Here is a 26,359-nt window from a genome sequence, read left to right on the forward strand (position 1 = left end):
TGAACCTCCAAACAAAGCCATCCTTTTATGACACATCTTCATCAATATACAACCGAGACACTGCACGAAGATGCAAATTAATCTCTTTTTTCCCAAAAAAAACTGCGCAAGACCACCACTTCTCCCCTTATAGTCTTTAACCACCATATTTGTCATGCCAAGCTTCCAATGAAAACCTTCTATTCTATTCCTATCCATTTTGTTTCAAACAGAAAAAGAATGTCAGGGTCTTCCTCCTTCTGAAGATTCAGAAGGCCACGAACTGTGGGCTATTTCCCAACCCCCGACAGTTCCAAGCAATTATCTTCATTGGTTCTCGCAGGGCTGTTCTGACAGCCCCGCATCAACATGTGCACCAATGGTCACATCTACCTCCACCACCCTTGCTCTCTCAAGAGCTCGATCCTTCTATTTTTTTTACAGGCTTCTAAGCGCGTGTTACTTGACCCCTGCAAACTAACAACAAAGATCTTTGTAAGTCAGGGCACATACTTTATTTACATCATGTGGCAAGTAACCAGATCCCACCGCATACACAACTGCATACACAAACATTCTAGATGTATCATTGACATTTTCAGCAAACAACACCACAAAGACCCTGTTAACACACATTGTTTTTAATTCTCTACAATGTGCAGCTCCTTCCTTAAAAGCCTCTCCCATGTTCTCATTATCGGACAAGGCAAAAAAATCTTTAAACAAAGTACACACCATATGTAATTGAGGACAAGAGGCAACATAACCTAAGACTCTCCTTCCTTTTATTTCATACGACATTACAAAATATGCAGCAGATAGGTGGTCATTGAGAGAAAGAAGAGTACACCAACTAGCAAGCAGGTAATGAAACTCAGATGCACACACATAAACTTTTACAACATTATAATGCCTTATTGCGAGGAGGAGTGATAAGCTGGGACCTTGTATCTGGATCAACCACACATCTTTTTGAACTAACCGAGGTCATTCCTTACCTCGGCAGTTCATTCCCAAGAAACTCATGGCTCCTGCCGGGCACTGTCATTAGCGCTCGACAGATTGCCGGTAGCCCCAGGATCGGTCACTGCTATACCACCTTTACCTTCCATTGAAGCCTTGCCCATGTTCTTTGACTCAACATTTGCGTCATGCCCATCAACAGCCAATACCTCATTCTGTTCAGCAACCCTTAATTCAGCCAGGCCTTCCTTTCCCAAACATTCAGAGAATGTGGGACCTGAAAGACCCCTCCTTTTGCTTTTGGTTCCATAACATCGCCTTCATCTTGTACTTCTATGCGAGATCGCACTATTCCTGCCCCCAGCGAATTGGCACTAGTGTTGCTCTGCACTTTAGATACATTCCTTTCTCTTCTCTTCCAGCCCTTCACTTTAATTTCACAAGTGGATCCTGCGGTTGAGAGTGAGTTCAAAGAATTGATTGCTTTAGCAGTTTCCTTCCCTTGTTTGTTACCTAAAATATGTTTCCCATCATCTTTTTCACAGCACCAATAGCATCAGCACCACCACGCACCCCTACTGGCATGACCCCATTTTCTTCTTCAGCAACAACCCCCATTTTAGCTCCAATCCCATCTTCCGGCCTATCATTATTTTTAGGTTGTTGATTATCTGCAACTGTTAGCCGAGCCACCTGTTCCACTAGATCGACAGCCTTCTTGTTTTCTGTGATTGGAGCTTCAGCAATGGCTACCAGAAGGCCTAGTGTTGTTGGTTTAGGAGCACGCCAGAGCATGGAAGAAGGGCTCTGGTGAGGCTGTCCCATACAATCCGGAAGGTTCATCACAGTGGACTGGACAGACACAAAAATCCAAACTAAAATTGTTTTTTCTTTCTCCAGCCGGCAAATCACATATATCCTCCACATGCCCTATGTACCCACAGAACAGGCAAAAATTTGGTAGCCTTCTATATCAAACTTGGACAACAAACTCCTCACCTATGATGTCGTCAACCAACACGATCTCCTTTTGCAAGGCCGTGAACAAAGGGAGTTGCACACTAGTTCCGAGAAACATGTTATTGAAGTAAAGGCGTTTTTGATTGGCGGCTACACAAAATCTTTCTTTTTTTTCTGTTGTGCTGGATTTAGAGGGCGAGTGTTAACGGACACGAGTCTGTCGAAACCCACAGACCGACATGACTTGCTTTTTACTTGTTGCTAATGATGGCTTGATGCCTAACCCACCCATGTGAGGGTAGGTTTGTCGGAAATCAGAAAGTAAAGAGGTGCGCTAGAATTACGTGAGAAATTACTAACACTAAGGGTTCAATTTGATAGTTTAAGTTCTCCCCGTGTTCTAAATGTGGGCTGCTTCATGATTTTTGTCGAGTTCCCGAGATGCATCGTCACTCCGCAGCTAAAACAAACTTTGCATCGGAACCATGCATATTGGTTGTAGGCAAAGGCATTACACAAATCTATTAGATATACTAAAGTGGCTGGCTTTGGAGCTCTCTCGTGAATCATGGCGCCACGTGGGACCCACATCCTGTTCAGGTAGGACCCATGTGGGACCCACGCACTATTCAGGTGAGACCCACGATGGACCCACATACTATTCAGTGGGACCCGCGCACATTGGTGGTGGAACCCATGGTTCTATTGAGTGGGTCCCATGATAAAAAATTTTATGTTTTCCCATTATTTGAAAGTATAAAATATATTTAATTATTTCCTATATATAAAACCAATAACTAAACTTTATATACTACATTCACATCTAGTAGCCCTACTGTTTTTCGCACTGTTTTTACTTCATAAACTCACAAATTATGATTGAATTATTCATTCATTGCTAATTTTATCTTTTGCCCCCTACAAAACCAATAATCAATGTAAACCAATCCATCAGCTATATCTACTAACACCCAAAAGTTAGTGAATTTCTAAGCAAAAAAGTTATCCGTACCTCTATACCAAAATGCATGGGATTGGCTGTCTTAGATTCCGAGCTAGTAGCTTTTGTATTTGATTCAACACATCGTTATGATGTTGTTTTGAGCATAGTAGGAGACAATATTTTTTCATTATTACTTTAGGTTAATCTTTTTGGTACAGGCACGCATAGCGTGCCAATCTGGCTAGTAATATCTTATTCTGCACCCCATTATAGGTTAATGCACATGATGTTTTATTCTTGATAGTGTTGACGTTGTTAGTAGTAAGGGGTCAACTGTTACTTGACCCCTACAGTAACGTACATGTGCAATGTGCAAACCGACAGTCGGAGACGATGATGGGAATGAGGTGATAGGGATTATTTGGTTAGCATGTGCTGTTCTATTTTAATTTGTACTGAAATGAATGAGATTATGAGATAGATATGGAGATTTGATTACGCAGTTAGGGATTGAAGGAGGTGGCACGATGAATTTGATGTTTGTAGTTTTGCTAATCGATGAGAATTATAGTCATTCACAAAATGATTTTGATACTTCTTAAGTAAAAAGAGTGGCACGAGATAAATATTATCGGGTTAAACTCATCGTAAATGTTACGAATCACTGTTGATGGCAGTTAGCACGCTAATTTATGAACCGCAAGCGTACGGATCAGTTGTAACTCTTCCCTTAGAGTATCCCCCAATGTTTATCAATCTGTGGAACAAGTGGATTTACTCGCTTAACTGAGCACTAATCTATGTAACCGAAGGTTCTTTGTATACAATAAGATTGGTCTAAGAAAAGAACTAGTGACTTAGATTAAACTTGATAGAGAGTATGGATGTAAACAAGATAGATAAAGCACTTGTCCTAGGGATCTAGGATCACTTGTAGATGTAATCGCCATGCATTAAAGAACTAGATTTAAGTGTTATCGTGAGTGGATGTGAACCATGCCCAATACTTATCCTCTCGCACGTTGTCACTATACAAGAGTATTCAAATATTGAATGATAAGAACACGGTTTGATGAACATTCTAGTAAACAAATAAGCAGCCCAAAGTAGGGCTAGCCAACCATTACATGAAGGAGCATCATCAAGATATGATAAATAACAAACAGATCTTAAATAAGATGTTTAGTGACTACAAATCAAGATCTCCATACAACCTCGAGAACAAACAAAGACTTTACCCCATGATCTTACACATGTTGATAGAATTCTTGGTAAAGATCGCCCTATAGATCAACTGGACTGAGGGCGAAGACGAATAGGGTAGAAAAGCCCCACGACGATCGTCTTGGGAGGTTCCTTTCTCCTCTGGTGCTCCGCTTCGCGTGGTTTCTCGTAGATCCAATCTTCTCTCCATTTTTCCTACTTGTGACGGTGGTGGATGGTGTTTGCGTGGTGTTTTCTTCCCTCTATCCAACTCTTCCTCCTTGAAGTCCATGAGGGGGTATTTATAGTCTCCCATAGGTGGTGGCTCTGAGTCAATGTCGATGAAAAAACTCTAGAGATCATCGTAGACTTCACGCTGAAGAAACGGAAGGTCGATCGGACCCTGGAATAGGCTAGGCTGATCGGCCTGGGCCCTTCCTGGCTCTTCTGGTCCTCTCCTTCCTCGTGCTGGCTTCCCTTGACGACCCATGTCCAAATATCCATTAATCTCTTTATGCAAACTCCCTTAATTATGTCGTATTTCTTGTCATAATGCAATATACTCCAAAATACAACACATATGAAATAATTGAGTTATTTCAGGTGCCAAATGACGGGTTAGTATAGGATCAAGCATGAAAACACGAGTTAAATGGCACTAAAAGTATGTCAATAACGAGCGTCAACCATCACGTGCTACGAGTCAATCAACGTAGGCTTGTAAGGACGGGTCAATCTAAATCATAAGTTTAGCTCATAATCAAACAAAGCAGGGGATATTTGGATTGGTTAAAATAGGAGAGCTAACCCATGAATTAAAAATAGGCTAATTAAGGGATAATCAGGACTAATAGACTCTGACCACCAATTAACCTTTATTTGCACAATTAGCTAATCAATTAGTCCATATTTAGTCCTTCTATTTGGCATAAAAAATAGGGTTAAAGTTTAGCCCATGTGATCCAAACCCATCCTAAATAGGGCTCTGCATCTATTTTACATGTGCGATTGTTCAATTTTGTTTGAAATCCAACTTACTTCAAACTTTGTGCGATTGTTGAAGTTTTGTTTGAAATCCAACTTATATTTCTCAATTTCAGGTGCAATTCAAAACCATCGCGAGTTCCTTTTGCGCCTCAGCGGCAGCGGCCCAGCCGCCACTTCACTTCCAGAAAACACAAAGCCAGCCGTCTCGATCCATCCATCCGTCCGAAGGCGAGAGTTATCTCGTGCCTTCCCCCGCCGTTCTCCACCCCCGCATCCGATAGCTAGCGCGAGCAAAACCCCCTCTCCCTCCTCCGGCTCCGCGCCCATGGCTGCCCTCCTCCGCACGGCCGCCGCCCTCGCGCCCCCGCCCTCGTCGCCGCTGTCGGCGCGGGAGCCGCATGGGCGGTGCCTGACTCTCGCCTGTTCCCGCCGCGCGCCGGCGCGGCCGCTCCGGGCGCGGCTGCTGCCGACTCCGCACGTCCTTGGTCGCGCCGGGGCCCGGTTCCGGCGCCTGAGCGCCACCGAGGCCGATGAGGCGGCGCAGACGGCGACTCAGGTGAGGGGGGATGTGTTCTGTCCTGTAGCTCCTGTAACCTCTGTCGTTCCCTTGTACCCGATGAACGGACGGTTAGTTTAGTTGTGAAGAATAGCGGTTAGATTCCTGATATCCTTAGCGTCCTGTATGAAATTGAAATAGAAAATATGAATTTGGACAACATATTGTTCAATGTTCATTCGGTGGGCACCCAAAGTTTACATTTTATCAGTTTAGCAATGATATGATCTGCGACTGCTTTGCATTGGCGTCTGAGGACTAATTGTTTGCCTTTACATTGCTTTACCATTGACTGTTTAGGTGCCTAGCCTGTTCATACAATTTATTGTTAAGCCATACCTTTTTCTTTTTTCCCTACGATTTGATTTTGTGACCAGAGATTCATGAGTGCTGTGATTGGGGAATGGGCAGAGCATTCCTTCCTGAATTGTTTTATGTTCAGTTGGAAACCTGTCCATACATGCTATATGGTAGATTATTTTTGTGGTATGAAGATTTCCATTTTGCCTTCTTTCATGGCCATTACTGGATCTTGGCTAGTCTTGATCAGTGATAGAAGGTCAATTCCACCTTTATTCAAGAAGACCCTGATTTTGGCAATGTAGCACAGTTGTGATACTTAAATTAGATAGTCTTGTTTCCCACGTCAGTTATTCTTTTGTTGGAGACAATAATAGTCGTGTTATGTTAATTTATCATTCATATTCTGTATAAGCCCATTTACTTCTAGATTCATACTCACTCTAATCTAAATGTGAATTATAAAGTTCAACCAATACTGAGATTGAAGTAAGTAATGCAGCCACTTCGATGGTGTAATGGCAATAACTGCCCCCACCTGCATGCCCATGCACTTGTACTTATTCATCAAGCTGATAGTCTCCTGTTTGGTCCTTTGAGTAAAGCAAAACACACAATTTAGTTGCTTGAGGACATTGATTTGTTGTATTTCACTAAGAATGCTACCCAAGTTATTATCTTGCAATTTTGTTAGAGGTTTTTTGGATTTTCAAAATGTACAGTAAGGTACTGATTTGCTTAACACGGTGTAAAAAAACTCGACTAGAAGGATAGATGCCCCTCTGATTTCATCATAAAGAAGAGTATCTCGGCTTCGAACCCGGGCCGGTTATGGGGTTTCATTGACCCCGGGAGTTCATTGCTCTACTGTTGCGCCGCGAGAAGCTTTGGTTTGCTTCACACACTGTACAAATAGCTAAATTGCAGACTGTACTCTAGTGCAGGGATGCAAACTTTTTAATGCAATTGCTCTTTTCTGCAGATTAATTAATTGAAAGAAAACCTTATCTTATGTTAGGTTGGAAATTTCTCTAAAGATGACATTAGCGCAATTGATTTTACCGTCAATGCTTCTGTAAAAGCTAACAAAGTTGATTTTATTGCAATTTTATCCACATCCATGCACATATAGTTTGTTTATAGGATGTTTGATCTTTTACTTATGATGAATCTATTTTTGATGCTGCAGGAGGATTCAGAAACTGAAGTTACTGGAGATAGTGCTGCAGATGATGGTGCTGGGAGCACAGATGAAACTCCATCTATCATTGTGACAGCCCTGCAGTCATACAAAGAAGCACTGATCAATGACGATGAAGCAAAAGCTGCCGAGATAGAGGCCTTTTTGCTTTCTATAGAGGATGAGAAAAACTCCTTTATGAACAAAATCACTGTTTTAGATGCAGAACTGGCAACTCAACGAGAACGTATCTTGAGGATTAGTGCTGATTTCGATAATTTCAGGAAAAGGACAGAAAATGAGAAGCTCAACATGATGTCAAATGTGCAAGGGGAGCTTATAGAGAACTTTTTGCCTGTTCTTGACAACTTTGAAAGAGCAAAATCACAGATAAAGGTGGAAACAGAGGGAGAGGAGAAAATAAATAATAGCTACCAGAGCATTTATAAGCAATTTATTGAGATTCTGAACTCATTGGGTGTTGAAGATGTTGAAACTGTTGGCAAACCATTTGATCCTATGGTAAGTTAGCCTCAGCACACATCCACTAGATAAAATCCTAATATTGGCATATTCCACTTAAAGTTTTATTTTTTACTGCATATCTACTCCTGTGTAATCAGGTGGTAGAGTCTGTTGACTGTTTTGACTTCGGCTACAGAAATGCTAAATCTTTATAGGCTTCTTTGTCCATCCGATGGTTTTGATGGTTTTCATAGTCGACCCTTGAAAATGATTTCTTTTGCACCTTGCGTTTCAGCTTCACGAGGCTATCATGAGAGAAGAATCAACGGAGTATGAAGAGGGGATCATCCTCCAGGAATTCAGGAAGGGTTTCAAACTCGGGGAAAGACTACTTCGCCCGGCAATGGTCAAGGTATCTGCAGGACCAGGCCCAGAAAAGTCTGGGGATGATGAGGACCCCACAGAGGTCGAAGATAGTGTGGCACCTCTTAAGGTTGAAGATGCTGAAGATGATGACGGCGATGCGGAGTAGCGGTGCTTAATCTGTGGATCAACAAGAACAGGTCCAGAAATTTTGATGCGTTTTTGGAGTGTGCCAAGCAGGTGATAGGATAGTACCGATTTGTCCAAGCTAGAGTTAGGCCCTCAAATATGCTCTTCCTTCCTGTTATTACTGACTTGGGGTGTTGGTACTGCCACAAATTTGTGTTTCCACCGGCCGTGGTCGATGTTTTGTTCTTGCACAGAGGAATTTTCTTGATTCATTGATGCAACAGCATTATTATAAGGAGTAAATTAGCTCAGATTTGTGATTGATTTTGCAATATCTGAATTCCAAGATATTTGCGGCAACGTTCCTTCACTGGCGCAAGGTTCATTTGTGGCCGGCCCGAATGGCACCCGTCTGTCCATGGCAAATAAAGCAGCACGAGAAGTTTGAGGGGACGTTTGGATACGAGGTGCTAACTTTTAGCAGGGTCACATCGGATATTCGATGCTAATTAGGAGGATTAAACATGAGCTAATTACAAAACTAATTGCACAGATGGAGTCTAATTCGCGAGACAAATCTATTAAGGCTAATTAATCCATCGTTAGCAAATAGTTACTGTAGCACCACATTATCAAATCATGGACTAATTAGGCTTAATAGATTCGTCTCGCGAATTAGACTCCATCCGTGCAATTAGTTTTGTAATTAGACTATGTTTAATACTCCTAATTAGTATCAAACATCTGATGTGACAGGTGCTAAAGTTTAATAAGGTATTCAAACACCCCTGAACGAAAATTGGACATAGCAAAGATAAGTTCCTATGCTTCATAATTAAACTGATTGATCTCGTATGATAGCTCAGATGGACAGAAACAGTGCACGTTGGAAGGGTTTTTGTGTTTTTTTTGGGGAGAGTGGAGGGCATGAACGGAAATCAAGAAGCTGTGCGCGCGCGTAAAACCAGCCCACGAAAATAGCTGTGGGCCGTTCCCATCACATGGGCTTAATGCCCATACCGGCCCAGCCCGACTCGCCCGCGCCACTCGCCCACCACACGCTTTATAAAAGCAAAACCGCAGCCGCTAGGGTTTCTCTCGTCCGCCGGCGTCGCTCCGCTCCGCATCTCCAAGCAGGTACTCCCGTTCGCCTCCTCCTACTCTTGGCTTTGATCTGCGAAATCGTGGCTAGCGTGGGGAATAGCTGAAGGGGAACGAGAGGACGCCGCCGCCGCTGCCTACCGGCCGGCGGCGCGGCGATCTGCGGGTGAGCCGAAGTCGGCCCGGCTCGCGTCCTCACCCTACCTCCCCTCCCTATCTCCCCTTTAGTTCTTATATGTAGACAAGTTTAGGTGTATGTTTACATGTAAGTTTTGTTAGCCATTGTAGTTACAGACTGTAACCAGGGATGATTTGTTTAGACCTTTATTTACTTGGACGCAGATTAGGTCAGAAATTTAAAATGTTTTGTTTCGTCCATTTTACATCATTAGCTGGTGGATGTAGCAATGTTGTTATATTTATGAGCAAAGTTTTTGTTCTAATTGGCTTTATTGTTATCCTATTTTTCATTGGGTAGTTCAAATGCCTCATCTGCTCATAGTTTGGTATTCCTTTCCATTGCTTTTGTTTCTTATATTCCCCTTCTGTTCCCCCCGGTGCAGGTTGAGAAGCCTGCCCTGTTGAGAAGCTGCAATGGCGCCTAAAGGTAAAGAATTTCTTCATGGCCTTTGTTGTTGTCTGAACTTAACAGCCCTGTGTTTGTAATCTATTAGCTCGTCACAATCTCTTAATAAAAATGATCAGCTGTCTTATATAATTATGCAATAGCAATTTAAATTTGGTGATCACACACATAAGTTCATTGTCATCCTATTTTGTTTTGAAGTTCTTATCATAATTGATATTACTGATACTGATAATTATGCCCTTCACTGTTTATTTTATGCTTTGGGCAATGTGCTTGGAAATATTCAATCCTAATTGAGTGCAGTTGTTGAAATTATTTCCTTGTTTGCTGAATGCTTTGCTTATTACTACGAGATGCACCTGCTGTTTTAGACTGAGACATCTCATCTTGTATTTTTTAATTGTTTAGCTCCCCCAAAGAAGGCTGACACCAAGGCTCAAGCCTTGAAGGTTGCCAAGGCTGTTAAGTCTGGAACCACCAAGAGGAAGGCCAAGAAGATCCGCACATCTGTGACGTTCCACCGGCCAAGGACCCTTAAGAAGCCAAGGGACCCCAAGTACCCAAGAATCAGTGCACCTGGGAGGAACAAGCTTGACCAGTACCAAATCCTCAAGTACCCCCTCACGACTGAATCTGCGATGAAGAAGATTGAAGACAACAACACCCTTGTCTTCATTGTTGACCTTAAGGCGGACAAGAAGAAGATTAAGGCAGCCGTCAAGAAGATGTATGACATCCAGGCGAAGAAAGTCAACACTCTGATCAGGTAAATTGATCTGTCTTCCATGTTTTGTGAGAATGCAAATTGCCATGTCTTGAGTGATATTCTGAGTAATTTCTTGTTTCACAGGCCTGATGGGAAGAAGAAGGCTTACGTGAAGCTTACACCAGACTACGATGCTCTTGATGTGGCCAACAAGATCGGCATCATCTAAATTTTGTGGTTTTGTGTGTCAGTGTGTTGCAGTTTCTGAGTTTTGGTGGTCTAGGTCTTACTGTTTGGACAGAACGGGCATAGCTAAGCCTGAGTACCCTTTTTCTGCTTGTGAACTGGTACCAATGATAAAAATTTGCAATGTTCAAGATCTGCGTTTGAATTCTGTTTTTGGATGTTAGCATATGTTGTGGTATGAGTGATATGATGCTGGCCAACTTTGCAGATTTGCAATTGAGTTGTTTGCATCTACTCCAGCATTTCCTAGCAGCAAGCGGTTCAGATTGTGCTCCCTGTGATGTCCATTTCAAACTCCTGACCATTAAGCTGTTTTTGTACTTAATCAGTTTGCTCCCTGTGATGCCCTGATGGTTCGGATTGTGGAACAATGCCACAGGAGTAGTTTGAGCTTAAGCAGTTTTATAACTGGCTTAGTTTCTTTTGCCCTGGTCGCTGCAATAATATGAGATTACTTCGCCTTCTGCTTGATGGGCCCTTTTCTTCTTTTTATTACGGTTTTTGTTACTTTTGAGATCAGCAGCTAAAGACCGATGACTGTAGTTGTCGCAGAAATGATGATCTATGTTTCCATGTTTCAGTAGTAAATTTGTTGCCTACCAAGTGGTAACGGGCATACAATGTGCCATGCCAACATCGCTAGTTCTCTTCCGTCACCTCTATCTTTCAGATTTTGAACACATCCATCTCAAATTCTTCTCTAGATTAAGGGTAACATCCACAAAAATGTTGCCATTGTTGTCGCAAAAATCTGTCATCGAAGATGGCATGCCTTCATCTCTGGCACGGGAGACGAGTGTTGGGGTGTGGTGGTAGTGGGCTAGTGGCACCTTGTCAAGAAGGATTTACTCAACACTATCAGATCAACCATACACTACTCTCGAAAAGGAAAAAAAAATCTACCATTCACATGTAATGCTATATACCATACACACATCTAAAATAAGTGCATTTCGAAAAACTTGGGGACCACATCTCTCAGGTTGCCCGTCTCCCCAGATCGCCTCTCCCCGAAAATCTCACGGGAAAGCGAAACCCCTGCCGGCAAACCGTCGAGCACCTTGCCTGCTGAAGCCTCGCGCCTGAATCCCCCCCGCCCCCCGTTGCTGCGCACCCCGCGAGATGGTCTCCATGGCGGCCGCCGTGGGCGTGCTGCTGCCCTTCCCGTTCTACTACGCGCTGTGGACCCACCCGCAGCGGTGGGTGGACCTGTGCGGCCGCGGCGCCGACCCGTGCCGCCGCATGGCGCAGGTCTCCCACGTTCTCAAGGCGCTCCAGCTCCTGGCCCTCGCCTCCGTCGCCTCCTTCTCGTGGCCCCCGCCGCTCTACTGCCCCGTCCTCCTCGCCGTCGGCCAGTACCTCAACTTCAAGTGAGTAACCGGTTCGGCCCCTCTCTGCTGTCTTGTTGCTGTGTGTGTGTGTGTGCCGTTTCCCAGTTAGCGAGGCGCCGCCGTATATGATCCATCCAACGTCAAGCAGGTTTTGCTGCATTTTCCATTGATGCAAAGGCGCATGTTATTAAGAATCTCTTTCATTGTTGTCTACCTGACTGAATTAAAAATTAGGAATTGTTGGAACTGGTAGGCGGTGTGGCTATCAGAAATTGAGAATGATAGATAATCTCTCTGTCAATTTAGGACCACAGAATTTCATCAGGTCATTAAACACTGGTATATGTGATTTTGAACTAAGCCCAAAGGAACTGCTAGTGGTGAAAACCGCAACTAAGTTCATGTAAAAATGTTAAACAATGTTTTCATGCGCTTTGAACGATGAAAGCAGAATTCCAACAAAGGTAAACTAATGGAATCCCATCTCGTGAAATTCTCATTGTCTTCATACTATTACAATGTTTTGCAACATGGTGCTATCTTCATTGCCAGGTTCTTGGTATAAAATTTTGACTCTGTTAAAATGGTTGATAAACCTTGAAAATGTTGTAAGAACATGCTGTAAGACATGGGACTCTTCAATTAATTGTTGTAACTGGTGATTAGCAAATTTGGCCTCTGAGCATTTATGGTTGGTCTAGTTGTATATTTTGCCAATAAGTAGGTTAATGCCCACCAATCGTGAGACTGAAAAAATTCCTCACACGCTATGGTGTGAGTGGACTTAGCAGGGTGTGCTGTATGCGTAACATCAAGTCAATTCATTGTTTGGTGATTTCCATACAGTTGCTGTTTCCATTTTTATAGAATTTCAATGTGAAAATTCTTGCCCAGAAGTTTCAATTGTCACTGCTCATTTAGTAAAATAGAAAATGATGGACATCCTCTGCTTGTAGTGCTGTGGTAAACAATTAGGCCAGAGGTCTGCCATATAGGTCTTGCTGTTGTTGCTACCCATGGTCACAGAACTAGTAGAATTAGGTGGCTGGCTAGACACTGGAAGCCTTCACTCCCCATAAAGTGTGTGCGGATTTAGTACGGTATGCCATATCAGTCGAATTCATTGCTGATTGATTTCCATACATGTTGAGATCCCTAACCTGAAGTGTAAGTTACCCTTGCTGATCTAGTAGGATGAAAAATCTTTATCTTTACCTAATATTAAAGCAAGTAGCGAATCCTTCACGCGTTCTGCTTAATTAGTTTTCGTCGGTCACCTCCCAACCCCGTTTAGCGTGCGGTTTCCGTTCCTCATTAATTTCCGTCCGTTAGCTCCCAACCCCGTTTAACACACACCATATCCTTCCCCAATTATGCTGCCTGACGAAGGACAGCGAGCAGACCCGCGTGATGGATTGGTGCATCTGGAGGGGTAATTTTCTCCGTTGAGCCCAGGCGTCCAGCAGACATGCACCAACACAGCCAGTGCGTGTTGTTGCTTGGTGGGGGGTGGGAATGTTTGGCCCAGACCATGATTGAGCTCCGCAGGGACAGCACCTCTAACAGAGGTACGTAAGATACATGAGGTGAACTTGGAGACCGGAGCCGCTCGCCGGAACTGGGCCACCGTTCTGCGCACGGTCACACGCGGTTCGTTTCCTTTCTACGTACGTTCTGTACTTCCGCTTCTGATGACCCGTTGTTCAATCGATCTCACCTCTCGAAATTGCATAGCAATCTGCCAAATCCCATTGCCACCTCTCAGGATTCCCTTGTACTCATCAGCTGATCGCAACACACTAGCTGGCTGCCTGGCCGGCTCTCGCAGCACGCGGTTCCGTCGGCAACCGAATCCAAGCAGCCATGCCGATTGCCGAACACTGATCTATTCCTTCGTATGCATGGCCAGGACCCACTCTTAATCTAATCGGTTGCGAGACCAATCTGTCTGTGCAGCACCAAAATAATCCATTTTCTTCCGAAAGCCAAACCACCAGCACCCGCCGTTTGCTTATCTACGCCAGCGCCTGAATTTTGTCAGCTGTGTAGCCGCACCATCGCCAGAGCCGTTCTGCACTAGAAGTTCATGTCGTCGCGATAGCCTTCCCATGCACCGTTAGGTTCTAGCCCCAGGCGCTTGTCAGCTTCCACATGCCACCAAGTGCCAGCTGCTAGCACTGCTGCGAAGTGCACCACCACGATCAAGTCAACTTCAGCGTCGGCCAGTATTGCACAAGGTAGATCTCAATCATTTTGTTGCTGCGTGGAGGGTGGGCATGTTGTCGTGTTCCTAGGGATTAGAGATAGTAGTCGCGACTTGGGCAGAAAGTCGCCAAGGGTCTCATGAACAATATGACCTCAATCATATGCTTGATGGCATGATACTCGTTCAACAAATTTCTTTTTACTACGGACACTGAACTAATTTGTGCATCAGGATGGGTCTGCGCCTTTCATCCATAGCTGGTAGCATCTTGAGTCTCTCGACTACTGAACACTGCCAACATGATTAGGCTCCTAAAAGAAATGAGTTTTTGATGGTTAAAGTAGTAATTTGCGCTTCAATATATAGGTGCTTCCATATACACTGTATACTACTTCTATCTACTACATCTACATCTATAATTTCTAGAATATTTCTGTTGAAATAGTTTGTGTGAAGAATTAAAATTAAGAGTTTCTTTTGATATAAATTCCGAGAATAATTATGGTGAAACAGCTTGAGTTCTTTAGAGATTATTATGCCTTGGTCATATCATCTTTGATTCGCCCATACAATATTCTAACATAAAATTCAACTACAACTATCTCTTTTAGTTGATAATATATACATATGTCATTCGTCCGTAGACAATTAACATTTCCTTTTCTAAAAAATATGTCATTCGTACGTAGCAACGCATGGGCACATTTGCTAGTAATTGATAGAATACAGATGAAATTACGTACTCTGCTCTACTGAGCATACACAAGCTGGATAATGGTAGTAAGGTGTGGCAGCAGGTGAACGATTTCCAAAGACTGGGCACTAGTAGATGTTTGTGCTTGCACTGCTCATTGGTGCTGCTGTCATGGTGACAGAACTAGTAAAATTAGATGGCTGGCTAACGGTAACAAAGATGAAACAGAATTCCAGCCGTACGATTAGTTACATAATGGTGAACAAGTGTAGCAGAAAATGTTGCTGCTTGAACGACCACAAAGAAGATCCTTATCCTGTTATACACATTATATTTTGGTCTTCTATACAACTATACCACATGGGGATAGTAGTGTGAGTGTTTCCCTGCTCTGTTCTATTGTAGTGTGAGGAGCTGTGGGAGTTCATGGTGCATCCTGATTAAGTGCATGTGCTCAAACAGTCAGCCTAGGCATGTTCTGCTATGTTCTTAGATTGGCCACCAAATTGTGCTGAATTATCTGGTTACTTAGCAATCATTTCTTGTTGGAGTTGTGAGTTGACACTAAAACTTTAGGGACCTGTAAACAGCCAGACAGTGTATTCAATATTAATCCATATTACCTCATCATCAGACAAAGGATGCACAGTTCCTGAAACCTTTTGTTTCTTTTCAGGGTGTACCAGCTGCTTGGTGAGTCTGGTACCTACTACGGCGTCCGGTTTGGAAAGAAGATCCCGTGGGTGACGGAGTTTCCCTTCGGCTACATCAAAGACCCGCAGTATGTCGGGAGCATGCTCAGCCTCGCCGCGCTCCTGTGCTGGGTTCCGCTCCCGTACGTGCTGCTGTGGTGCCTCGGTTACGTTTTCATGATGTGGATCGAACACAAGGAAGACCCTGCCACCCGTGCGAAGCCGCTCTCCTGATCGCTTCGTTGTTGCAGGTGATGGTTTCCTACAGTCGCCCCAGTGACAGTGCCTGAATCTTTCTTTCTCAAATCCTGGTGTATGGTTGCTGGGAAGCGATGTGCAGTAACTTTGTACCTTGTGTCAAAGTACTCTGGCACCCTCTGTTTCTAGAGTAAAATTCGTGTCAAGGAATATGGTTGTAGACTTATAGCCGGTTGGGTATGAGGTCATCTTGTGTATCCTGCGCGAATCGGTTGGTGTTCCTCCGCAGCTCTGATGTCTTCCGCCGCCGCCGCCGCCGCCGACGGCAGACACCTGAACGGCTGGTGAAGATCACTGTGCATCACCTACGTGGCGAGCCGTGCGCCGAAACCATCTCAGATTTCACTTCTGGACTTCCTCCGTATCGAAACCACCTACCCGGCCGGGCCGGTCTACTCCTATTTTTAACGTGGATTTCCTCCTTGTTTCTAACCTAATAACGTAACAGATCGGGACCATGGCTCCTAGCTTCGCCTACGGCGACGACGGCCCCGGCGTCTTCTCCTGCATCCGCATCGGGGAGACCGAGCTGCCGTGCCCCGGCGTGGCGCTCCGCCTCAGCGCCGTCATCGACTGCACCCCGCGCGAGGACCGCATGCCGCCGATCACGATCAACTTCCTCAAGACCCCGCCGCCACAGTAGGGCGCGGCCGCCGCCCGGCTGGTGACCAGCCGCTTCACGTGCAACACCGGCGACTTCGTCCTCATCAGCCAGCTCCATCGGGTGGCGGCGATGGTGGCGGCCGCGGGGCTTCCCCCGAAGTGCGCGCACAGCGTGAACGGCTTCCTCCACCTGTCCGCCTCCAGCGCCGCCAACTCCTTCTACAAGGCGATGGCGGTCACCGTGGAGGCCGGCGACCCCGGGAGCATCCTCCTGGACGTTGACGAGGGCGACGGCCAGGCGGCGGTTCCGCCAGGCGCGGAAGCCGGGGAGCGCGCCATTTGCTACAGGGAGCACCTGGTCGGCGGCGCCGATGGACGCCGCTGTGCGGCCACACGTTCCACCGCAGGTGCCTCGACCGCTGGACGGCCGTCAACCGGTCCTGCCCCTACTGCCGCGGGCCGGTGCCCAGCGGCGAGGCCCCGAGCACCGGTGGAAACACGTAGGGCGTGATTGGTAGCCCGTCTCCTACCGTCCATTGCATGACCTCGAACCATCCCGTGCACTCTCGCGTGTTCGGTTGCCCTTCTGGAACCAAAACGGCGCACCCCCGTTCCTTTCCCCCACTCCATCCCGCATCATCCCGTCCGCCCAGACGGCTCCTTCGCTCGCGAGTCGGGATGGAGCGATGCTGGCGGGAAATTTTTGGCGGAGCGCGGGAGATGGCGCCGTCCCGGGGCTAAAGGCGCGGGAGGTTATAGTGACCTCTCATCCTCGCACCACTTTCTTCGCTCCCCTCCTCCCTTGTGTGCCTTCTCCTCTCTCTCCTCCTGTTCGACCTCAGTTCGCCAGTGGATTGAGGTACCCGGCGCCGCCCTGTGCCCCCACCGGTGCTGCGACGGTACATCTCCCCCTCCTCTTACAATGCTTCATCCCCTCTCCCCCGCTGATCTGTCGATTTGTCTTTTTTTGGTTGGTGTCGATGAACCCTAAGTTGTTCTTCTGTTAGATCCGTGCGCTCCTTTTGTTGTTCTGTATCTGGATTTAAGGATGTGGTGAACCCTAGGTACTTTTGTGATGCAGATCTATGGTTGTCACATTTGTAGAGGTCGATCTAAATTTTTATTTGTTCTTGTACCATCCTCCCGGTGGGTCGAGGTCCTCCGGCGGCACCCTGTGCCTCCACTGGTGCTGCGACGGTACATCTTGGTTGGTGTCAATGAACCCTATGTTGTTTCTAATACGGATCTATGGTTGTTCTGCATCTGCATTTATGGTTTTGATGAACCATATGTTGCTATGTTGATTCTTATGCGGATCTATGGTTGTCATGTATCTTTGTCGATCTGATTTCTTGTGTCCTTGAACCATGGCTTACTCCTTTGCAACTAATCACGCCCGTAGTACTGAGCTGAGCATAGTGCCTAGGTCGATGATGAATCCTTACCGTCGGAGGAGCACCTTCGGGTGTGGCAGCCGCGTCTAGGATAACAAGTAATTCAGAATGTTTGCTTGCTTAACAACATGACCCCAAGTTCTTCTACTGAGCTCTAATGAACACTGCATTGTATTCTTAGACATGGACTTGCAAGGTAGGCGTCGGGCTGCGACTGCTCTTGTTGCTGCAAGGTTTTTCTTGTGGTTTAGAAGGAGAAGTGAGGATGCTCAATCTATTACCTATGGACCCATGTTAGAGAGGGACAGAGAGAGGAATAGATAAATCTGATGATGTCCATTGTGTCAACCTCCTAAGGATGAGAAGGGCACCTTTTTTCCAACTATGTGACTTGTTTCGGTCTAGAGAGTTGGTTATGGATAGCATCCATGCCACTATTGAAGAACAAGTAGCAATGTTCTTGCATGTAGTGGGACACAACCAAAGGTTCAGGATCATTAACATAACATTTAGGAGGTCACCTAAAACTATCGGTAGGTTCTTTCATCAATTCTTTGTATGCAGTTGGTGAGTTGAGAAATGAGTTGATTGTTCCACCATCCACTAGTGTCCATCCTAGGATCCTTAGCAGCAGGAGATGGAACCCATATTTCAAGTTTGGTGGCCCTTTCCTAATTGCAAACCAACTGACCTTACCCATATGGTAGCAATGTGTTAATATGGCTTTTTATTTTTAGGATTGCATAGGAGCAATTGATGGGACACATGTCTTAGCTAGAGTTCCTTTGAAGATGCAAGCTGCCTTTAGAGGCAGGAAGCACACCATCACTCAGAATGTAATGGCAGCAGTGGACTTTGATCTCAGGTTCACATATGTGCTTGCTGGTTGGGAGGGATTTGCACATGATGCTCTAATTTTATTAGATGCTCTTGAAAGGGCAGATGGTCTTACAGTCCCACAAGGTACCATAACTCACATACACACATGCCAAAAATACTTGCACACACTAAACTGATAAACCATCTCCATTTGTTACATTGTCTAGGAAAATTCTATCTTGTAGATGCTGGATATGCAGCCAGGCCTAGGTTCCTGCCGCCATATCGTGGTACAAGGTACCACTTGAGGGAGTTTGGTTCAAATAGGCCACAAAATCAAAGAGAGTTGTTTAACCTGAGGCATTCTTCTCTTATGGTGACAGTAGAGAGGGTCTTTGGTGCTCTAAAGAATAGATTTAGAATCCTTGATAACAAGCCTTTCCATCCTTACAAAACCCAAGTGAAGTTGGTTCTTGCCTGCTGTATTTTGCACAATTGGATACTTAGGCATGGACAAGATGAACATGTCCCCACTGAAGCTGCTTGGACTCCTAACTCTACTGATACCCCCCTGAGCCAGAACATAGTCCTGACAATGGAACTTGGACACAACAAAGGGATACATGGGCCGCACAAATGTGGCAGAATAGGGGATCTTCTAGAGTTTAATTCCACTGAAGTACTAGGGGTTCATGTACTGTTAAGTAGCATTGATGAATTTGTAATATGTTCTGAGACCTTGGTACTTTTCTATGATGTGTACCTGCAATCATGAACAATATGCATGGTATGATATTTGCATGCAGTATTTTCTTTACTGTTTGATTTCTAAGTGCTTTGGTGTTTCTTTTTCTGATGGTATGATGGTTAGGACATGGCTGTGATAGGTGAGGAAGTTGTTAATGTTGTCAATGAGGCAGGGGCTGAGGGTGGGGTGGCTGCTGTGGAGGAAGGGAACCCAGCAACCCCTCCACCCAATGGAACCCAGCCTGGGGGGCCAATGCAATGGATCAGTGTTCAGTCAGCCTTCATGCTTAGGAGGTTTCATGATCTGGTTGGGCAAAGGGTCAAAACTGACAAAGGCTTTAAGGAAGTGCATGTTAGGCAAGTTGCTAGGATGGTTTCTGATTTTGCTGAAGTCAATGTCACCACCAACCAAATTTATAACCACCTTCGCAAATGGAGGCAGAGGTGGGTTAAGATTGCTAGGCTCAAGGATCTCAGTGGTGCTCTCTGGAATGAGGACCATCATATGATAGTCCTTGAGGAGGAGCATCTGATAGGGCACACTAAGGTTAGGCCACAACTTAAATATATCTCAATGTTATGATTAATAGTTACCCTTTTCTCTAACTGTTGCACAACCTTTTTGCCCAACTAGGATCATCCTGCTGATACCAAGTTCTTGAACACCCCAATTGAGAACTATGTCCACATGGAGGTCATTTTTGGGTCTAGTCAGGCTACTGGTAGGTTTGCCATGGGTTCCAATGAACCTTTAGGTCAGTTGGTTGACCTTGGCCACGTTGAGGGGGGAGATGTTAGATCAGAGACAATTAATTTAGATGGGAATGAGGATGATTCTGGTAAGCAAAATGCAGCCTCTAATGGGCTGGACACCTCTAAGAGTTCTGATGATAAGGAAGAGAGAGGTGGTAAAGGAGGGAGCTGGGTGAGGAAGAATACCAGCTGATGCATGGTATGACTATTGCTGTTGCCTCTATTGGAGATGCCCTCAAGGCTCCTCAACACAATGAGATCCATGAGGATCTTTATGGTTGTGTCATGTCCTGTCCTGGGTACTCACAGGAGCCCTGATGTTTGCACTTGTGTACTTGCTGAAGAACAAAGCAGAAGGCCTATGCTTTGTTCAGATGAGTGAAGCCCATAGGATCCTTTGGCTTAGGACCTACAAGCCAACTTCCTCTAGGTGCTTAAGGACTGCCATCTGATATTTTGCTTGCCTATGCTATAGTCTGACATTTTGGGTTAGCACTAACCTCTAATGGTGAGGGTAGAGATACCATTTGGAGCCTATCCAAGGCTGCATATATTTTTGTATAGCATAGGACACATGGTTCCATCTGGTAGAGGTGCTTGGGAGGGATTTGTTGGGTGTGTACATATGAACACCTGCACCTGGTCTTTGTGATGGAGGCCATGTCTTTGTTCTGGTAAATTGAGCTTTGCTGGTAGTTCACTACCTGGTAATGCCATTTTTGTTGATCTTGCATACATGTTCTGAATTGATGGATGCATATATTATTAAAGGTAAGAACCTATGCCTATGATGATAAACTTATTTGCCCAATTCAAAGTAGATGGGTACCATCAGATGACCTTGAGCTTGTGAGGGACTATGACATTGTTCTTGTTCTTATGACTTGCTACTGCTTTTGTACTACCTGGTAAGTCCATCTTTCTTTCATCTTTCCTATATGTTGGTTGCTTCCTTCTGCCTTGATGGTTACTTATGTTATTTAAGGTAAGAAAATATGCCTATGATGATTGGAATATTTGCCCAATTCAAATTAGATGGGTACCATCAGATGACCTTGAGCTTGTGAGGGACTATGACATTGTTCTTGTTCTTGTTGTTGCCAACTGGTACTGCATGTTCCTTATTTATGGTTGTGTTATTGTTGAGCTGTTGTCCATGTTGTGCTGCTACTGTTATTTCTGTTGGCAGTGCTGTTGTTCCTGTTGCCATTGTGCTACTGTTTCTGGTCTTCTTTTGCTCTTGTGTCACTGATGCTCCAAGCTCAAGGTTAAGGGAAGATGAAAATAAAATCTGAGGCCAATTTTTTTATAACTTAGCATATCAGACTTGCTATTATCATACATCTACCTTTGCAAATTGGATAATATGCAAATTGGGTAGCCTGTCTTGGTTACCCAACATTGTTGTTGTTGTTGAACCTATCCCTAGTACTGCTTCTTCGTTCTTTCTGGTTGTGTTGTTGCTGAGATGTTGTCCATGTTGTGCTGGTACTGCTCTTTCTGTTGGCAGTCCAGTTGTTTCTGTTGCCAATGTGGTACTGTTTCAGGTCTTCTTTTCCTCTTGTGTCACTGATGCTCCTAGCTCAAGGTCAATAGAAGATATAAACAAAATATGAGGCCAACACTTATTATATCACACTTGCTTGTATCATACATCTACCTTTGCAAATTGGGTAAGCTATCATGGTTAGGTCACATTGTTGTTGTTGTCGACCTCCCTAGTACTGCTTGTTCCTTTTTTCTGGTTGTGTTGTTGCTAAGCTGTTGTCAATGTGTTGTTTGTGCTCTTTGTGTTGGCAATATCCTGCTGTTTCTGTTGCCATTATCGTACTGTTTATCGTCTGCTATTCATCTACTGTCACTGATGCTCCAAGCTCAAGGTTAAGAGAAGATGCAAATAAAATATGAGGCCAACGGTTACTATACCCAATTCTCTTTTATCATACATCTACCTTTGCAATTGAATCAAGTTTTATTTCCTTTATAAGGCACAATGGCTTGGTATGTTGTGTACCACGGTAGGAAACCTGGAGTCTATGCAACTTGGGTAACCTGTCATCAGCAGGTCACCGGTTATCCTAATTGTTGCTACGAGAGTTTTAGTTCCGAAGAGGAGGCAATTGCATCTTTCCTAGAGTCCACCGGTGACGAAGATGTCAAAGAAGCGACTATCGGTTCAAAAAAGACGGCAAATGAACTTAGTTGGCTCCATATCATAGTTATGCTACAATTTATTGTTATCGTTGTACTGCTAGTAGTAATTAATTATCTTTGGAAGTAGTTCATCACGAGCAGCCTTTGTAGTATCAAAACACCTCATGTTCATGAACATTGTTGGTAACCTCACCAATATGGTGCTAGGGTGCTCCGATCTTCTCCCATTCTACGTACCAAACACGATCTAGTGACTCCTGTCATACACGAGAACGATACAACCAGTACAACCAAACACAACCTCGCATGATTCAGGACGACAGCAAAGTGCAACCAAACAAACCCCCTATATCGCTCTATCCCGTCTCCCACCATCCGATATATCCCATCCGATATATCCCATCCGTTCTGGACGGCCCCGTCCTTTGCAACCAATCACGCCCGTAGTTCCGGTGGGTAAGCCTCTTATTTCTTGAAAAATTGAAAAATCAACCAGACTAACTATTGGGACTAAAATCGTCCATTCACCTCAGACTAAAGAGCTCCTTTGACACGTGGCCCTTTAGTAATACCACTGGGACTAAAAAGTAAAAAAAAACTAACCCCCCAGTCTAAATTATTGTAGATAGAAAATAAGAAAACATTCACTTTAAAAAAAACAACCTGCTAACTCAGAGGAAAAAAACACAAACAAATAAGAGAACCGAGCCAACAACCATGAACTTTTCTTTTTCTGATTTTGTTCCGATCAACTTATGTGTTCCACTTTGTACAAATATGCTAGAACCTATTATACACTATTGGCGTTCACCTTCAAAAAAAAGTAGGAAAAAGTCTATTTTACTACCCTCACCTATTTACTTTGTCCACTTAACCCCCTAAGCAAAATGTAGGCTTATTTTACTCCCCCAAACTATTTCATTTGATCCAATCTACCCCTAATTAGATTTCTCCTTTTTGTTTCTTCGCGTACAAATTGAATTTTAATTTCAGATTTTGTCAGTTAACTTATAACATGATGCTCCATGTTAAAAAAATATATTAGAATTTTTTCATGATTACTTTTCGTACAGTTTTGTATATCTAAGATCAATTTTGTATTAAATATTTCTAACCTATGAAAATAACCATGAAAAATTCTTGGTATAATTTTATAACATAAGGCATCATGTTTTGTATATGCTCACAAAATTTGAACTCAAAATTCAACTCATACACGAAGAAACAAAAAGGAGAAATCTAATTTGAGGGTAGATTGGACCAAATGAAATAGTTCAGGGGAGTAAAGTGAGCCAAAACTTTGTTTAGGAGGTTAAGCGGACATAGTGGAAAGGTGAGGGGAGTAAAATGAACTTTTTCCAAAAAAGTAAGAAGATGGAAGGAAGGAAAATAAATAGTTTGCAACAAGCATAATCGTCAGGGCACAATCCAAAAACATAAGAAAGGTTAGTTGGTAACGGAAAAAATGAGAAAGCAAGCAGAAATCAGGAAAAAAAGTTTCTGAATTCAGGCAGGCACAGCCGCATACTGAGAACTGGGGATGAGCGAGGCATGGAGGAGATAGGCATGGAGTGCACCGCCTACAAGCGCCCACGTACCGCACTGGATGGCGGCTCAGCTGCGGCGTGGCGGATGTGCCAGGTGGCGCGCGCGGCCGCCGGGGGCAAGGACCAGCAGAGCAAGGTTGTGACGGTATGGGGGCTCCGAGACCGGCGTGTCCAGCTCTCGGTGCCCACGGCCATCCAGTTCTACGACAGTCAGGACCGCCTCAATGTCGACCAGCCCAGCAAGGCCATCAAGTGGCTCATCCGCACCGCCATCGATGAGCTCCCGTCGTTGGACTGCTCATTCACCCTCCCCGGAACCGACGCCGCCTCCTCTCCGCCAGCAGCTGGAGACAACGTGGAGGTCAGCACCTCTGAGACCAACAAGAGCTCCGTGCTCTCGCTCGCCAACGCCCCAGCCCGCGTTGCTCCTCATCCCGACCCTCGCGCTCGCCGCTGTAGCTACCGGGAGCCATCGGCCCTGCACCGCTAGCAGCCAGGGGGGCGAGCTGGGGAGGCCCTGCGCACCGGCAGCTAAGGGGGCTCGGCCTAGAGGGCCCGCGCGCTGGCGGCAACCAGCAGCTAGGGCCGGCCGGGAGGCCCTGCGCACCCGCGTGGCCGGCAGCCTAGGACGGTCAAGGCCCCGACCAGGGAGGCCACGCGCCCCAGCGGCTGGCGGAGAGTGGGGCGAGCCGGGAAGGCCCCGCATGTCGGCGGCCAAGCGGCCCGATCAGGGAGGCTCCGCCACCGGCGGCAGACAGTGGAGGGAGGAGAGGAAGCGGTGGAGCGAGAGAGAGAGGCCGGTGGTGGGTTGGGAAAGAGGATAAGGTAGTGGGGAGAGAGATGAGACCGTCGGTGGGGAATAAAGATCATCCTTTAGTCCCGGTTGGAACCACCGACCGGGACAATGAGTAGTCAACACTAACCGGGACTAAATGCCCAACCAGATGCCCTCGTTGTTCCTAGCTATTACAACTGGGACTAAAGGGACTTTATAGTCCCGGTTAGTAATATCAACCGGGACTAAAGAGCTCCCGTCAGAGCTAGTTTTTGGATCCAGAACTAAGCTCCTTTAGTTTCGGGTCTAAAAACAACCGAGACTTTTATAGCTGGATGGAAGGTTGTTTCTCTACCGGTGGAGAGCGGCTTATACCGTCTCGCTCTCTTACCTGCCTAGTTGACGCATACTTTCTGTGACCTCTTCTTTATTACTGTAGAATAGAGTAGCGTGTAAGTTCCTTGTGGAGAGATGTTGCTTGGATCATGGGAAAAATTATGAATGGATTCGAAACCGCAGCTGGTAGTTTTCCGTTTCGGTGCACTATAATTTTACTCAGTGACAGTTAGTTCATAGCATATTACCATGTAATACATGTGTGTCTTAGTAGCCTCTGCCGTTCATATACTAAAGACTAGGCATATGGTCTTCGTGTAGCTTTTTCACTTCCATTAACGGGTGATCAGTCATAGGTTCACACGGTGTACGGTGCGGCGCACCACTTCAGGCTGCAGCCCGGCAAGGACAGCAGCAGCATGCCTCCAGTCTCGATCGACTTCGTCAAGAACCTGCCGGCGGAGGCAGGCCGAATGAGTTTCCTCTGGACAAAATGATTAATGGAAAGTCTGATTCCATCTCAAAAAAAAAAAGAAGAGCACTAATGCCAATGATCCGATGAAAATTCGGCAAACTTGGTATGCCTTCTATTACTTCTTATAACGAGTATATTTCTATTGCGTACCAAAACAGTTCTGATCTTTTCTTGAAGTGTATTTTAAGGGATGATATGGTAACGAAAAATACCGAAACAACGGTATCAAACGAGACAGGAATTCTGATCTGCCTGTAGTACCCCAATTCACTTATCTACTTCTTACATACGCAGATGCTAGACAACCTGCTAAGCGTATCAGTTAACAGTGCTTTGAACTCCATGATTGTTCTGATAAATGGAACCGTCCTGTTGGGGGGGGAAAAAATCTGTATAACAATCTTGACAGGTAGTTCAAAGCACTACCAGAACATGAGGAAGTCCTCCGCCCTCTCATAATCGTCTATTACTATTAGCCAGTAGTCATCTGAAAGAATACTCCAATGTTGCCTGACGCATAAATCGCCAATTCTGATCGTGCTGATGTTGCCGGAGTACCTCTCCATTGTCCATTTTTGCCAACTTCAGTTAATTTATAAGTGATGAAATTGATACGTTATAGGAGTATTTGAGTAAAACTCAGATTCTAGAAGCCGGTTGCGCCGAGACTCGGCAGCCTCATGGTGGATCCAGGGTTCCGCATCAGCGCTTAACGTCGACAGAAAAGGCTCAATTACCTGGCAAAAAGAGAGTTGTGCATGGAAGTGAGATCGGATCGATCAGAACCCTGTCACCAGTTTCGTTCATCCTTTGTACCTGACTATTTCCCGCTATCAGAAAATGGATTTCTAATACGGGACTAGCCAAATGTTAATTGCAGGATCAAATAAAAATGGAGCACAGAA

The 26,359-nt window shown here is 45.0% G+C and overlaps 4 protein-coding genes and 2 pseudogenes across 4 annotated transcripts; all 6 read left to right on the forward strand.

Annotated features, from left to right (window-relative positions):
• The first annotated feature begins 5,246 nt into the window (after positions 1-5,246).
• Positions 5,247-8,339, forward strand: LOC117834791 (uncharacterized). The gene is made up of 3 exons (XM_034714337.2): positions 5,247-5,591; positions 7,081-7,593; positions 7,832-8,339. The coding sequence occupies exons 1-3, from the start codon at positions 5,361-5,363 to the stop codon at positions 8,066-8,068; spliced, it is 981 nt and encodes a 326-aa protein (XP_034570228.1). The 5' UTR covers positions 5,247-5,360; the 3' UTR covers positions 8,069-8,339.
• Positions 8,340-9,053: 714 nt separating this feature from the next.
• LOC117861579 (large ribosomal subunit protein uL23) lies at positions 9,054-10,818 on the forward strand. The gene is made up of 4 exons (XM_034745153.2): positions 9,054-9,165; positions 9,693-9,736; positions 10,127-10,484; positions 10,569-10,818. The coding sequence occupies exons 2-4, from the start codon at positions 9,724-9,726 to the stop codon at positions 10,651-10,653; spliced, it is 456 nt and encodes a 151-aa protein (XP_034601044.1). The 5' UTR covers positions 9,054-9,165; positions 9,693-9,723; the 3' UTR covers positions 10,654-10,818.
• A 777-nt stretch (positions 10,819-11,595) lies between these two features.
• LOC117861568 (phosphatidyl-N-methylethanolamine N-methyltransferase) lies at positions 11,596-16,048 on the forward strand. The gene is made up of 2 exons (XM_034745142.2): positions 11,596-12,040; positions 15,578-16,048. Exons 1-2 carry the CDS (start codon positions 11,793-11,795, stop codon positions 15,825-15,827), a joined length of 498 nt encoding a protein of 165 aa, XP_034601033.1. The 5' UTR covers positions 11,596-11,792; the 3' UTR covers positions 15,828-16,048.
• Positions 16,049-16,200: 152 nt separating this feature from the next.
• On the forward strand, positions 16,201-17,688 carry LOC117861558 (uncharacterized; annotated as a pseudogene).
• Positions 17,689-18,031: 343 nt separating this feature from the next.
• On the forward strand, positions 18,032-19,935 carry LOC140221670 (protein ALP1-like; annotated as a pseudogene).
• A 3,937-nt stretch (positions 19,936-23,872) lies between these two features.
• LOC117855715 (transcription factor PCF8) lies at positions 23,873-25,476 on the forward strand. Its single transcript, XM_034738096.1, has 2 exons — positions 23,873-24,289; positions 25,336-25,476. Exons 1-2 carry the CDS (start codon positions 23,873-23,875, stop codon positions 25,474-25,476), a joined length of 558 nt encoding a protein of 185 aa, XP_034593987.1.
• The last annotated feature ends 883 nt before the right edge of the window (positions 25,477-26,359 follow it).

Source organism: Setaria viridis, chromosome 1 (assembly GCF_005286985.2).
Source record: "Setaria viridis chromosome 1, Setaria_viridis_v4.0, whole genome shotgun sequence".
In the NCBI taxonomy this organism is placed as follows: Eukaryota; Viridiplantae; Streptophyta; class Magnoliopsida; order Poales; family Poaceae; genus Setaria; species Setaria viridis.